This window comes from Conger conger, chromosome 17 (assembly GCF_963514075.1).
Source record: "Conger conger chromosome 17, fConCon1.1, whole genome shotgun sequence".
In the NCBI taxonomy this organism is placed as follows: domain Eukaryota; kingdom Metazoa; phylum Chordata; class Actinopteri; order Anguilliformes; family Congridae; genus Conger; species Conger conger.
Window position 1 is genome coordinate 11,553,480 of NC_083776.1, and position 13,048 is coordinate 11,566,527.

At 43.8% G+C, this 13,048-nt stretch overlaps 1 protein-coding gene across 1 annotated transcript in view; it reads right to left on the minus strand.

Annotated features, from left to right (window-relative positions):
• mgat5 (alpha-1,6-mannosylglycoprotein 6-beta-N-acetylglucosaminyltransferase) overlaps positions 1 to 13,048 on the minus strand; it is a 110,753-nt gene that overhangs the window by 45,075 nt on the left and 52,630 nt on the right. The window contains exons 4-8 of the mRNA XM_061226780.1: positions 10,234 to 10,310; positions 8,655 to 8,744; positions 6,085 to 6,156; positions 4,853 to 5,014; positions 2,559 to 2,728 (exon numbers count right to left, since the gene is read on the minus strand). Coding sequence (XP_061082764.1) covers positions 2,559 to 2,728; positions 4,853 to 5,014; positions 6,085 to 6,156; positions 8,655 to 8,744; positions 10,234 to 10,310 — 571 coding nt within the window. The remainder of the gene's footprint in view (positions 1 to 2,558; positions 2,729 to 4,852; positions 5,015 to 6,084; positions 6,157 to 8,654; positions 8,745 to 10,233; positions 10,311 to 13,048) is intronic.

Genomic DNA, 13,048 nt, shown 5'->3' on the forward strand with positions numbered 1-13,048 from the left:
TGAGTATTATTGTGTAGGTGGAGTGATGAATTGCGATCGGGGTAAGGCTCAGAAGGAAGCAACTGCACATCACAAAATTCTGCATATAAATATACGGAGACGGCTTGGGAGGAGGGTTGGAGTATTGCCTTACAAATTGCCTTACACAATTAAGTGCTCTCTTCCCTGCTCCTGACGGAATGGTGTATGTTTGTCTGCTGAATTACAGGTTCAGTATCTGTGCGACTGCAGACAAGTATGGTGCTGAAGGGGTGTGTGTGGTGCCTCTCCGAATTCAGTCAGACTTGAGCACTGACAACACATTCACATTATGTACCTAGGATTACAATACAAGTTCCTCTCCCACATTTTCCCATCTTCAAAATGTGTGGGCAGATATGAACAACAGAAAAGAAGGGCAAACCAGTTTCAAAAGTCATGCTTGATAGAGTGTGAAATTCTTGCAGTGATGCGGATACACATGAACTACAAACATAAAGTACTTTCCTTTTTTGTTGCATCCTGTTGCATACCCCGCAAGTCTTGCACATACTGTAGATGTGAGACTCACGCACTGGTGACCAATCTCATGCTCAAACAACAGGGTCCAAAATCTCATGCATTTTAATGAGATACCACGCTGCATGTAGTGTTAGATGGTAAGTTTAATATCCATAAAATTTTACATTTCTGGAAACTGTATCCTTTGTCTCACTATCCCGATGACAGTAAGTCTCCCACTTATTATCCCACCCCCCACCCTTTTCTCACCTACTTTCGTTCACACTGGGTTTTTCTTCGATGCTTGTTGGCAGTTTGCGCACATACCTTTAGAGACACTTGGTTTCCTTTTCTTTGTTGTTTCTTTCTGTCCTGTTCTGTTGTTCTATTTATTTTTTGCCACTGTTTTGTGATCATGGTGTACACTGTATCTTTTTCTCCAGCTTATGACAACATAGACCATCCTGACCTCACTCAACATCTCAAGCTCTGCTCGTAGGTACACAAAATCCTACATCTCTTAATGATTATTTAGGGTCTCCTGGGACAGTGCTCTTATGCCCAGGACTTTCCTACAGCTGTCCTCCGAAGCTGCATACTTGACGCCCTCCTATTTTCCCTTCATACAGAATCCCTTGAGACTCCTTCCATGGTTTCTCATACCATTCTCTATGCTGAGAGAAATCTGCTTTTCCTCTTTAACAACATCTGATCTCAGTCTTACTTGCCTGAAGGACCCTTCTGCATTTCCGATTCTGAAATGGCAGGGGCTTGTACCCACGTTTGTTCCATGTTACCTAATTCATAATTGTTTTGTTTGTATAATATTAGTAATATACAAATATATGAGCTCAGATCAGATTGAAGCGTTTATCACCAATCGTCTTCACAAGGTATCAGACTCCAAACACACCAGCTGAACCAAACAAAGACCTCCTAAGAAGAGGAAAACTAATTTGACTAACCTAATCAATTCACCGAGACAGGGGACCTCGGCACAGGCATGCCATGGGTCCTGTCATCAATTAATGAAGAACTTTGTTCTGGTCCTAACGAGGAGCAACCTCTGCGACAGGAGAAATGCCTTGATTTCACCCAGCAAGGAATTAAACAGCTGTGTGGCCACTGGCCAGACAACCAAAAGGTACCACAGCTTATCTAGAGACCTAGCTCAAAGTATTATTAATGAGAGCAAAGTAATGAAAACAACAAGTTTTCTCACCCCGAAACAAGGGTCCAATTCAAAAGGTTTTGAATACAAAGACTGCTGCATGAACAACCAGTCTCCAAGGGAAACAGCTGAGAGATCTCTGATCTTCAAAGAGAACAGAGGTTAAGGCATACCCGTTGACAGTACCTTGGAGATTTTGGTTGAGTTTATGCTAATAGATGCTATTCTACAATCAACACATCACACTTTGGCCATATTATACTTCCCCAGCAATACTAATCCTGATTTAACCCGCATTCTTAATCTTAAAGGATTTTTAATATTTGAGATGAGAAAAGAAACAGAAATAAGTGAAGAAAATAGTGCATAGAGGAGAGTACAAGAATTTGATTAAGTTCTAATCTTTCCAAATCTACTCGCATCTATTTTGTGATTTTTGTTATTATAATTTACTTATGGTGTCTGTGTACTTTCCACCTCTACCTTGAATGAGGCTTTCCCATGTTTGCCTGTGTGGCTAGGTCACAATTTTTCGTCTGTTTCTATTGTATGTCCTGGATCATGCACCCGCTATATAATTCTTGCTTGTCTCTGGTCACTTTCACCCTTGAGGCATATTTTTAACACTTGCAAAGTTTCTGGCAAATAGTATATTACTTCTCTATCTCATACTTGGGGTGGAATATATGAATAGGAATTTACAAATTGCAATTGCAAACCTGATGGTCTAAATGAAGGTAGCCCAGTTTTTCCCACCATTTCTATGCCACACTAGGCAAAGGATATTTAATATATTGAAATGTGTGTGTGTCAGTATGTGTGTGTTTATATTTGTGCATGTCAGTGTGTGTATACGTTTGTGAGTGCGTGTGTGTACGTGTGTGTGTGTGTAACAGGAGGTTCTCACTCTTTTAGCTCAGCCAGCGAGGCCGAGATGCGGACATCGTGACCTAGCAGGTAAAGGGTGGTGATGAGGTCACTCCACTGAACCAGTTCCCCCAGGGGACCCCCGCTGAAGGCGTTCTCTGCGATCTTGAACCCCGACTCCTTGGTCAACAGGCCCAGATGCACCAGGATCTGGAGGTGGGGGAGGGGGGGGGGGGGGGGGGGGAGACCTTTCAAACCAACAGCTCACAAACCCTGGGTATTCAAAGCAGCAGCTCACAAGCCCTGGCCCATGAGATAAATAACACTATCAAACACTGTACTCCTACACATCATGAAATTAAAGACATAAACTAGTACGCAATGCATTTGCACCTAGCTGGGCATGCTGCAACGCTCAGTGCTGTGTACATAATGTATGGCCAAAAGTTTGCTCTGAAAAACAATGATGCCATGATATTGCAAATTAACTCTATTCATCAAACCACATGAGTCAAGGAAACAAAATACTAAAAGCAGAGATGCCGTGATATTTGACCTTCAATGCAAATTAACTCAATTTATTAAAGCTCAAGTGTCAAGGAAAGTAAATACGCGATGACTACAGCCCTGTGTTTGGATATGACCGCTATGAGAACAGAATGCTTCAGTGCATGTGATGACTTTCAGTCACTCCAAAAACACCTCCGCGGAATGCGTACGTCAAAAACCTGTTATTTCTCCGCGGAATGCGTACGTCAAAAACCTGTTATTTCTCCGCTGGGTTGGTAGTATGCAAATATGCGTTCTGGAACTTAGCCATAAACTCTGCCCCTATTTATAATTCCATACATATTTCATACAGTGGAAGACATTTATTTGAGGACTGTGAGGCAGTGGAAGAAAGAAAAAACTACAAAAAAAAGGTTGTTAAAGTAGTGAACAGTCGATAAAAAGAAGCTCTGTTTGATCTGAAGTACACGTGTAAGCACACATGCAGTACACATGTAAGGAAGTACAGACGCAGCTACACCAGTTTGGCAGAAGAGTGGGTTTTAGGCGATGCCTTCTGCAGCCGTTTGAAATGTAACTGCTCCGGCAGTGAGTACTCTCCCGTCCCTTCTCTGCTGTTTGAAATCGGCTGCTGAGACGCTGCTGAGAGTGTTTCCCCTGTTACACTGTGCATTGTGTAATGCCCATTTACAGTGCACTTGCGCTATGCAGTAAAACCCACCTATAGCGCTGCACTGCACTCAGATCGGCGTGGGGGGGGATACACTTACCGAGAGCTCCCAGCACACACTGGCCTCAGGCTTTTTTACATTACATTACATTATTGGCATTTGGCAGACGCTCTTATCCAGAGCGACGTACAGTTGATTAGACTAAGCAGGAGACAATCCTCCCCTGGAGCAATGCAGGGTTAAGGGCCTTGCGCAAGGCTTTTCTGCACCCCGACACTGATGCGGTAGTCTCACCTGCCCCTGTGACTGCACTCACTTCAGAGAGCTCGGTCTGTATACCTGGGAGCTAAGGTCTGCATATATGTCTCTCTCCTGCCCCCCCCCCCCCTTTCCTTCTCTATTAAGTACAGTGACCATAAGGATGATGAATCAACTCAAAAGCCCCACACAGAGGGGTATGTTGAATGGGGAGAGAATGTAGCTCTCAGCAGACAGTGTGAATCTGTATCTATGTCGGGGTAGTGCATCTGTACTGGGGTAATACATCTCTGTTGGGGTTGAGTATCTTGTTGGGGTAGTGTATCTGTGTCAGGGGAGAGGGTGTATCTGTGTTGGAGTAGTCGAGTTGTGTAGAGGGGAGGGAGTGTGTATCTGTGTTGGAGTAGTCGAGTTGTGTAGGGGGGAGGGAGTGTGTATCTGTGTTGGAGTAGTCGAGTTGTGTAGAGGGGAGGGAGTGTGTATCTGTGTTGGAGTAGTGGAGTTGTGTAGAGGGGAGGGAGTGTGTATCTGTGTTGGAGTAGTCGAGTTGTGTAGGGAGGAGGGAGTGTGTATCTGTGTTGGAGTAGTCGAGTTGTGTAGAGGGGAGGGAGTGTGTATCTGTGTTGGAGTAGTCGAGTTGTGTAGGGAGGAAGGAGTGTGTATCTGTGTTGGAGTAGTCGAGTTGTGTAGAGGGGAGGGAGTGTGTATCTGTGTTGGAGTAGTCGAGTTGTGTAGAGGGGAGGGAGTGTGTATCTGTGTTGTAGTAGTCGAGTTGTGTAGAGGGGAGGGAGTGTGTATCTGTGTTGTAGTAGTCTAGTTGTGTAGGGGGGAGGGAGGGTAGGGTAGTGGATCTTTGTCGGTTGAGAGCATGTATCTCTGTCCATGGGAGGCACACCTTCTTGCGCTTGCGTCTGACCAGGTTCTGCTTGGTGGCCAGGGACCGGATGGCACCGACCCACAGCTCCGCCATGCGCTTGATCCGGAGCATCATCCAGCGGAACTCCTCCCGCCGCGACATGACCCGGTACAGCTCCTCAAAGCTGGTCCGGATCTCCGTCTGCATGCCCACACACAGGTGCTGCTGTAACGCTGGTAGCCACCTAGGTACTATCCTATTCTGCTTCTTTTTTTTTACTTACCCACCATTTTCTAGCTATGTTGAATGCTCAGTTGTAATCGTCAACCATGATAAATGCTGCAACCTACGGTATCTCTCAGCCTAAACCGTGCTTCTTTTAACATATCCCCTAGCTGAGCTGGCACAGACTTGTGTGCAGCTTGAGGAAGCAGACTGTGGAGGCTCACGTGACCAATAGGGGGCAGTGGTGAGCAATGGGACCCATCCCATCCAATAGAATCCCTCCCTCGCAGAGTGAAGCAGTGGCCCGTGGGACTGCCAGCCACAGTTGGCGCTGGCATCACCTGGATTCGATGCCAATCTGTGGGGCCCATCCATGCTGGATCAGAACCACTCAGCAGCCCAAAAATGTATATTTCACTGCAAGTTTACCCACAGATACCCACAGATACCCAGAGACTTGCTTGACACATAGCTAATTGCTCTGAGATCACCTCGTCCCTTTGTGCCAGTGACCAAGACAGCTTTTATTCAACTGTCATAGCTGGAAATGAGTGTTAAGCTACCATTAACAACCAAATAATTGGAAAACAATGTACTCTCAACGGATTACCATCACTCCCCATGACAGGAAATCACTGCTAATTGTCAGGCGTCTTCAGAGGATCTCAATCACAAATGCAGAACAGGACCTCAGTGAACACGAGCATCTCAGAGCACAGTGCTGACACAGAGTAAAAGAACAATGTGTTCCTCCTTAGGATGCATTACACAAATGATGATACATCGTATTTTAAACAAACATGACTGGGGTGACCCTAGGACCACAGTGATAGCCCTGAAAGTGAGCCTATTAGGCCAGTACCACTCAGCCTGGACGTTTGCGCCGTTCTGTCATGAACAGGCTGAGCACACCTTTAAGCACATGCTGTCTGCTGTCTCTTACCGCCTGGCGGTAATCTATTCGGCTGACATTGCGGTGGAACCCCTCAACGCCCTGGGAGGTGCTGCCGGGGCATTGGCAGGAACGGGGGCGGCGAAGCTCTTACCTGGCCCTTCCTGTCGGCCTCCTCGTTGAAGTTCTTGGCTCTCCACGGCAGCCGCGGGCACCAGTTCTCCACCTGAATGCAGAAAAACAGAGAGGGAGTCATGGGTACCTGCCAGAGAGAGAGAGAGAGAGAGAGAGAGAGAAAGAGAGAGAGAGGCTGCTGAGGGAGAGAGGAGGGAGGAGGAGGGAGGGGGATTATTAGCCTGGTAATTGTTTCTGTGTGAAGACAGATGCCACCCTGCAGACCCCCCTGCCTCTCTGTTCTCACTTCAAAGGTCCTGAGGAGCAGGTGTTCAATCCATCGACCGGTGCCCGGCCTGGCTCCAGCTCCCGCTCCGGCAGCTGAGTGTGGTCTCTCCCCTATACCTGGAGTTCGCCCGCTTGACCCCCACTGTAATTACTTCTGCGTCTCAAGTGCGCGTCATCAATTAAGATCCGTCATCTCTCTCTCTCTGTATCTCTCTCTCTCTCGCTCTTTCTCGCTCGCTTTCTCTCTCTCTCTGTGTATCTCTCTCTCTTTCTCTCTCTCTCTCTTTAGCGCGCTCTCTCTAGCTTTCTCGCTCGCTTTCTCTCTCTCTGTGTGTCTCTCTCTTTCTCTCTCAAAACCTCTCCCGGCTGTCGTTCCCTACTGGTCGAGCCGTATAAACTGCCGGCTGGTATGAATAACCCACTGTAACAGCAGCACCAGCTTTATATTTGAGGAAGGATGGAAGAAAAGAAAAGGCTGCTTGCAATCAATCAGGATTTTTCTCCCCAGTTATGGGAGATTAATTTAGTATCTTCATTCCCAGGGGCATTTAAGCGAGGTACTTTGATTCTATGTATTAATCACCGGCACAAGTGTGTTTGCATTTCTGACCTGCCTCCTCTTCAAGGTTAACAGCAATATGAATAATGCATTGCACTATGACAGGCAGTAAAGGAGAAAGGTGGTAAGCTGCTGAATAGATATGCACTTCTATTGCCATGGAGATAGAGCAGGTCATGTGACAGCAGCGTGCTGAGCACCAGCCAGTCAGATGCGTACAGCGATAAGGGCGTACGCGTCCTTGCAGTCCTTTCAGATGGATTTCACACACTGGACTGATGGCCTTCCAGAAAAAATGCCCATTTGAAAGTCTTCCTTGTGTTCCTTTTTGTTCTTCAAGGAGGCGGATGTCCTCACGCCCTATATAACCACCACCAGAGCAGCATGAGGCCGGACCGAAAGGAACTGAATCCAGCAGAATCTCATTGTGTCAGATAATTATCTAGCATTAGAAAGACTTAGCCTACATGATTAGAGACTACATCAGCAAAATATATACGAAAACCCTCTTAATCCTGTTTTGCATGACCGTGTTATAACTGCAGGAAACTCCTCATATTTCCAGCACTCTTCAAAGACTACGAAGGTTAGACAAGTCTGCGCATTTTTATTTTTCATATTTAAAGAATGCCCGAATAACTTGGCATTTCATATTTTTGCGGATGACACAAGCATGACTAACTGGCTCAGAGTAGGAGAGGCAGAGGATGCTGTGAGTGTGATAGCCGTTAACGAGGCTAAGTAACGGCACTTGGCAGTCTTATCCCCTCCTTTCAGAAGTATGAATGAATCACAATCACAATCAGTGAAAATCATTACATGCCTGGATGCAAAAGGCTTGGCTGTTTAATTCATAACTTTAAATTTAAACTGTATTCAGATTTAAAAACACACTTTTTACTAAATCCACAACCTCATTTTAGCATATTTTTATCCTTTTGGGGAAAGAATAATTTATCAGTTTACAAATTCCGAAAGCAGTTTATTTATTTATTTTAAATATGATAGCCTGTATTTTGTGCTGCTTTTCGTCAGGCATGATTGTTTATTTTGCCTTAGGGTAGAGGCATAGCTTAAATCTGATGTGTTACAAAACGAAATTAAGAAGCATTTTCATTTGATTCATCATAAAGGGTGTTGCCATCTACAATACTGGACATTTGTTTTTAAATTGGTTCATTCTTCAGACCCATGCATCATACTGTAGGTCCTCTTTTGTACATGGCTTTTTAAATAAATGAGGCTAATACAGTAGTTTACCCAATTTCCTCTTATTTGAATGGCTGCCCAATTTGATTGTTGAATGAACTACTTATTAACTTCCATCCACATGACATCCAACAGAATAAAAACAAAATAAAAAGTATGTATGTATTTAAAGTTCATACACTTCTAACACACATAACAAAATTCATAGAGTAGCAGAAAATTGAAATGATGACCCTTCAGCAGCATTTCTCGCAGAAGAATAATGACTGCAATTGAACCAGTTTCTCTGGGCGAATCAGTCTCCACAGGGACGCGTTGTACCGCAAAAACGCCCCAAGCACAGTACATACTGCACATATTCTGACATCTATGTTCATATGTCTTGTAGGTCAAATGAACAGACGTCATTAGTGTAAACATTAACTGCATATGACGAAGCAAACGTCCACAGGATTGAAGAAGGTCAGATGAAAATGCTTGCAGGAGACAATGTGAATATGCAAAGAGTATGTAAACACTTGAGGCTGCACTGTTTCACACCGTTTCACACTCACCTCGCTGAGGTAGATGAAGAAGGAGCAGGTTGAGCCATCCACCCCGTAGCTGCTGTAGCAGGAGTCTGACCTCCACATATCCTTCATCCACTGAGGGAGAGGAGAGACTCATTAATTACCCCAACGGCCACATCAGAGAGGGGCAACTGTTATAACCTGTGAGGTCATAGACTATGAGCCTCCAGCCAGGATTCAACCGAGCATTTGAACCAGCTTTGCCGATGTGCCTATTCCGGTGGATGTCTTCACCAAGCATAGTCAATCAGACAGAAGACCGTTAAACAAATGACCCTCATCAGATTTAAGAGTTTAGAGCCTTGAATTTTCATTTCAACTGGTACATGACATTTATCACTTATTTCAGTGTATTTAGATTTACCTTTTTAAATATTATATATCTGCTGCTAAAAGTGTATTTATTTCTTGACCTATCTTTGTACATGGTGAATGCTATATAACTGTGCTCATGTTTAATATACTAGACTGGATAACTGGACTTAGTTTAACATGCAAGTGTCATTTATAAACATCACCGTTAATCATCTTCTGCACTACAGTAATGGTACTTGATTCATCAACACAGATGTCTGGGTGATGCAGTCAGGGTAAATGTTTGACACTTGGGCTTGGGAAAAAGGCTAATAACCTATTTTTGGCAGAAGACTGAAGTACATGCAAGAAAACGAGTGGAAACAAACTGCTGGCCCTAGAAAAAGGCAAAACTGTCTGTAGCACATTCATGTAATAAAGACGTATACATGTGTTATGGACATTTTGGTGGGCCTGTGAAGAACACACAAACACTCTTTTGTTCAAAAACTTTGTCCTGAAGCACAACTATTAAAGCGTATAACTACTGGAAAAATTGCTGACTCCTCCCGGCTGAAAGTAGTATTTTAATGCATTCAATATCCAAACTGCAGACTCCCTCCGTAACCGCCAATTAATTTTATTGATATGCAAGCCATAAATCTTGAAAATGCATCCCCAGAAAAGCTCAGCCTCTGCCTGCTTTTATTGACTCGAGATTATAACCTGTCTGAAAATAATTTGAGTGTCTTAAAAGAGCAGAATGAACTTAAAAACAGATAAGGTCAAATACACTGCTGGAGTTGAATTGCCTGCAATTGCATTAGAAAAATAAACCGCCTCTAATTAGACAAATACAATGTTTTTTTTCTGGATAACAATGAAAGGATGTGAGCTGACAGAAGAAGCCCAGAAGTACAAATATAACAATTATTATTTTTTGTTCAATTTAAATGTCTTAAGTCTGTCTGCAATAATCCACTCAATTAAGAATCGGCTGCCACATTATCCTACAAAATGGCAGTGGAATACTATGGGCCAGATTCCGGTTAAGACACAGATTAAGCTCAGTCCTGGACTGGAGTTTTTTATCAAGAATCTCCATTCAAAATTGCATTTAGTCTTGGACTAGACCTAAACTGCATGAGAGGCGCACCTTCAACCAACTCTCCATTTCTGTTTTTCATACTGACTCAGCGAGCGGGATGGTAGATGCTGGGGTAAGAGATAAGCTCTATCAGGCCGTAGACCCGCGATGTGTGCTGCTCACCTTCAGTTTGCCCTCACAGTGGGGAAAGCCATCCATGATCGGCAGCTCGCACTTCTCCTGGGCGCCATTCAGGAGGTCTGCAGAGGGGAGGGGAAGAGAGAGATGTGGTCAGGTGACATCGCAAAGAAGAGCCTGCACGCGCATGCTATTTGACTGAACATAATAATATAAATATAAATATTATTAATAATACTAATACTAATAAGTCCTTGCATTTATAGAGCGCTTTTATCACCAGCCTGTGGCTCAAATCGCTTTACAGTGATGAGGGGGCAACTGGGTGCAGCACCCACCTGGGTGATGCAACAGCAGCCATTTTAGGCCAGAATGCTCACCACACATCAGCTGAGGTGGAGAGGGAGATAACTATTATTTAGTCAATTAAATGATTAGGTGGCAGGTTGAGAGAGCCAGATTTAGCCCCCTTCTCTTTGCGAAGAGTGTCATGGCATCTTTAATTACTACGGCGAGTCATATATGCTTCAGAGAGGCTCACTCAAATAAGACACACACACACCCAGTGTGTGGATGGGACACTACACTCACAGAGACACAATTTCTAAAAGCAGAGCTCAGTTGGCTTCATCAGGGGTTGCGCTGCCTTGTTTCAGCCAACGGCACAGCAGGCACCCATAGCTGTAAGCCATAGAGGTACACCCCTCTTCCAGCTGTTGCGCTGCATGGGTCGGTTTGCGGGTCAATGTCTTTTGTGGGTGGCACAGAGGTAACGTGAGAGCCACAGATGGCAATTTCAAGAAATAAAAATGGAAAGTGGCATAAAAAAACATTTATGCCACTCAAACAGACACACGTATCAAAGCCTTAGGACATCAGAGGTATGCTTTGAGCAATAATCCCCAACTTGTAGAGGAACTAAGATTTTCCACCAGCTCTGCTCCTGTGTTTGGGGGTGGTCTGAGGGTTCCTGTGGGGTAGGTGTGGGAGGTAGGTGTGGGGGGGCAGGCTGAACAAAACCCTGTAACTTGTGACTGGGGCAGTGGGGATTCTGTCTCCACAGCCACAGAGAGCTCTCTGAACCTCCACAGCGTGGACTGGGGATTCTTCAGCAAACAACACTAGCATGAAGCCATCTCCTCTTATGTGTCATACTGATGAATAAACACTGGCAAGTTTATTTCTTTACACTTACTAAAATTTCTACTGCAGCTGAATTAAAAGGGACTGCAGTTCTGGAGCCCAATAGATGGTTCGTTATTCTGTAGGTAGTAGCAGAATCGTCTTTTATTAAGCAAAAATGGAAATGGCCACAGTCCTCACGAGAATTCAAATGCACCTGTCAGGAAATTGTTTGGAAAAGTAATCATTGCATTAGCATGCTCCAGTGGATAGCTGAAGTGAAAAATGTGAGTTAAGGTAATAAAAATTAAGCATCCTTTTAAAATAATTGTATAGATCTATAAAACACACAGTCTAAGACTTGCACATTTTTTCATTGGATCAATATGACTACAGTTCATGGAGCAACTCTGATTTGTTTTCACTTCTGTTAGCAGATGAGTAATTGTTTCATAAGTTAGTCTAATAATGTATAATGCATGAACATGTATTGTGAAAATCATTTTTCATTTTGTTTTACAAACCGTGGCTATGATTTTCATCTTCTGTTCGGCATTTAAGTATTGTCAATATTACATGCTAATAAGATACAATACTAGCTAACTGCAGGGAATTAAGTAATCTGTATTCACCTCCGCAACGTAGCTGTAGGTGGTTAGAATTAATTTCAGTACTGATCTCATCTGCCTTAAAAAATGGGAATTTGAACAAATACATCAAAATTATTCATTAATGGTAATTTTCCCCTACACACAAACAGCTATTTTTGGTAGCTCATTCTGCAATCTTCTCCTTATTTAATTAAGCCCCTGGGTACCAACCTCATGTTCGGTTTGACCACTGGGTATTTTTATTGACGAAATTATCCTTTAAAGATGCACCAGTAAAAATAAAACTAACATCATATGAAAATAACATCATTCCAGTTAACATTTTTGTGGTGAAAAGTCAGTGAAACACAGGCACATATCCGGGTAAAAACTGAGCGATATTGGAAGTCCATTTACGCAGGAAATGTCTCTCAACCTAGAGAGTCATTTGGGATTACTGATTTTTGTGACAGTTCCTAACACAGCTTCTTTTCCACTGATCTTTTCTACTTTTTCAGCAAATACGTTTTTTGGACAGCCAACATACTTTTCCATTTATATTTAGTAATAGACGTTCTGAAATGAAATTATGGAACGAACATAAAATGTTGTTGTTGTTTATCTATTCGGGTACACAGGGAGAACTATTTCCTCTTTAGTTCATAACTCGTATAACATCAGCTTTAAATCTGAATGTATCTGCCAACCCTGGATCATCCGGCATGGAGGACTCTGGGGCAGTGAGAGCTGGGCTGTGTGGAGCAGTGTGTGGTGTTAAATGCAGAGGAGGGTGGAGAGTGAATCAGGGAGCAGTGTGGATCATGGAGCAGTGTGGAGTGGGGAATCGGATGTAACACGGTCTCTGGGCGCACACCCCTCTTAGCTGCTTCCCCTTTCCAAGCAAAGTGTAGTTTGCATACCTGGCGCAGATTCCAGGTCAAATCATCTCACCCACAGCAAATCTGCCTAATCCTTCTCAGGGAGACCGAGAGAGCTCATGCAGTGCATGTCTGGCTGTTTACCTTTTCCTTTCGTTTGAATATAAAATGACACTTGCTATGCTTTGCACTCACGGTACTACTACTTAGCAGGAGGATGACAGCAGAGGCAAAGTGCAGACCTCTCAGAGTAGATAAAATTCCAGCCCT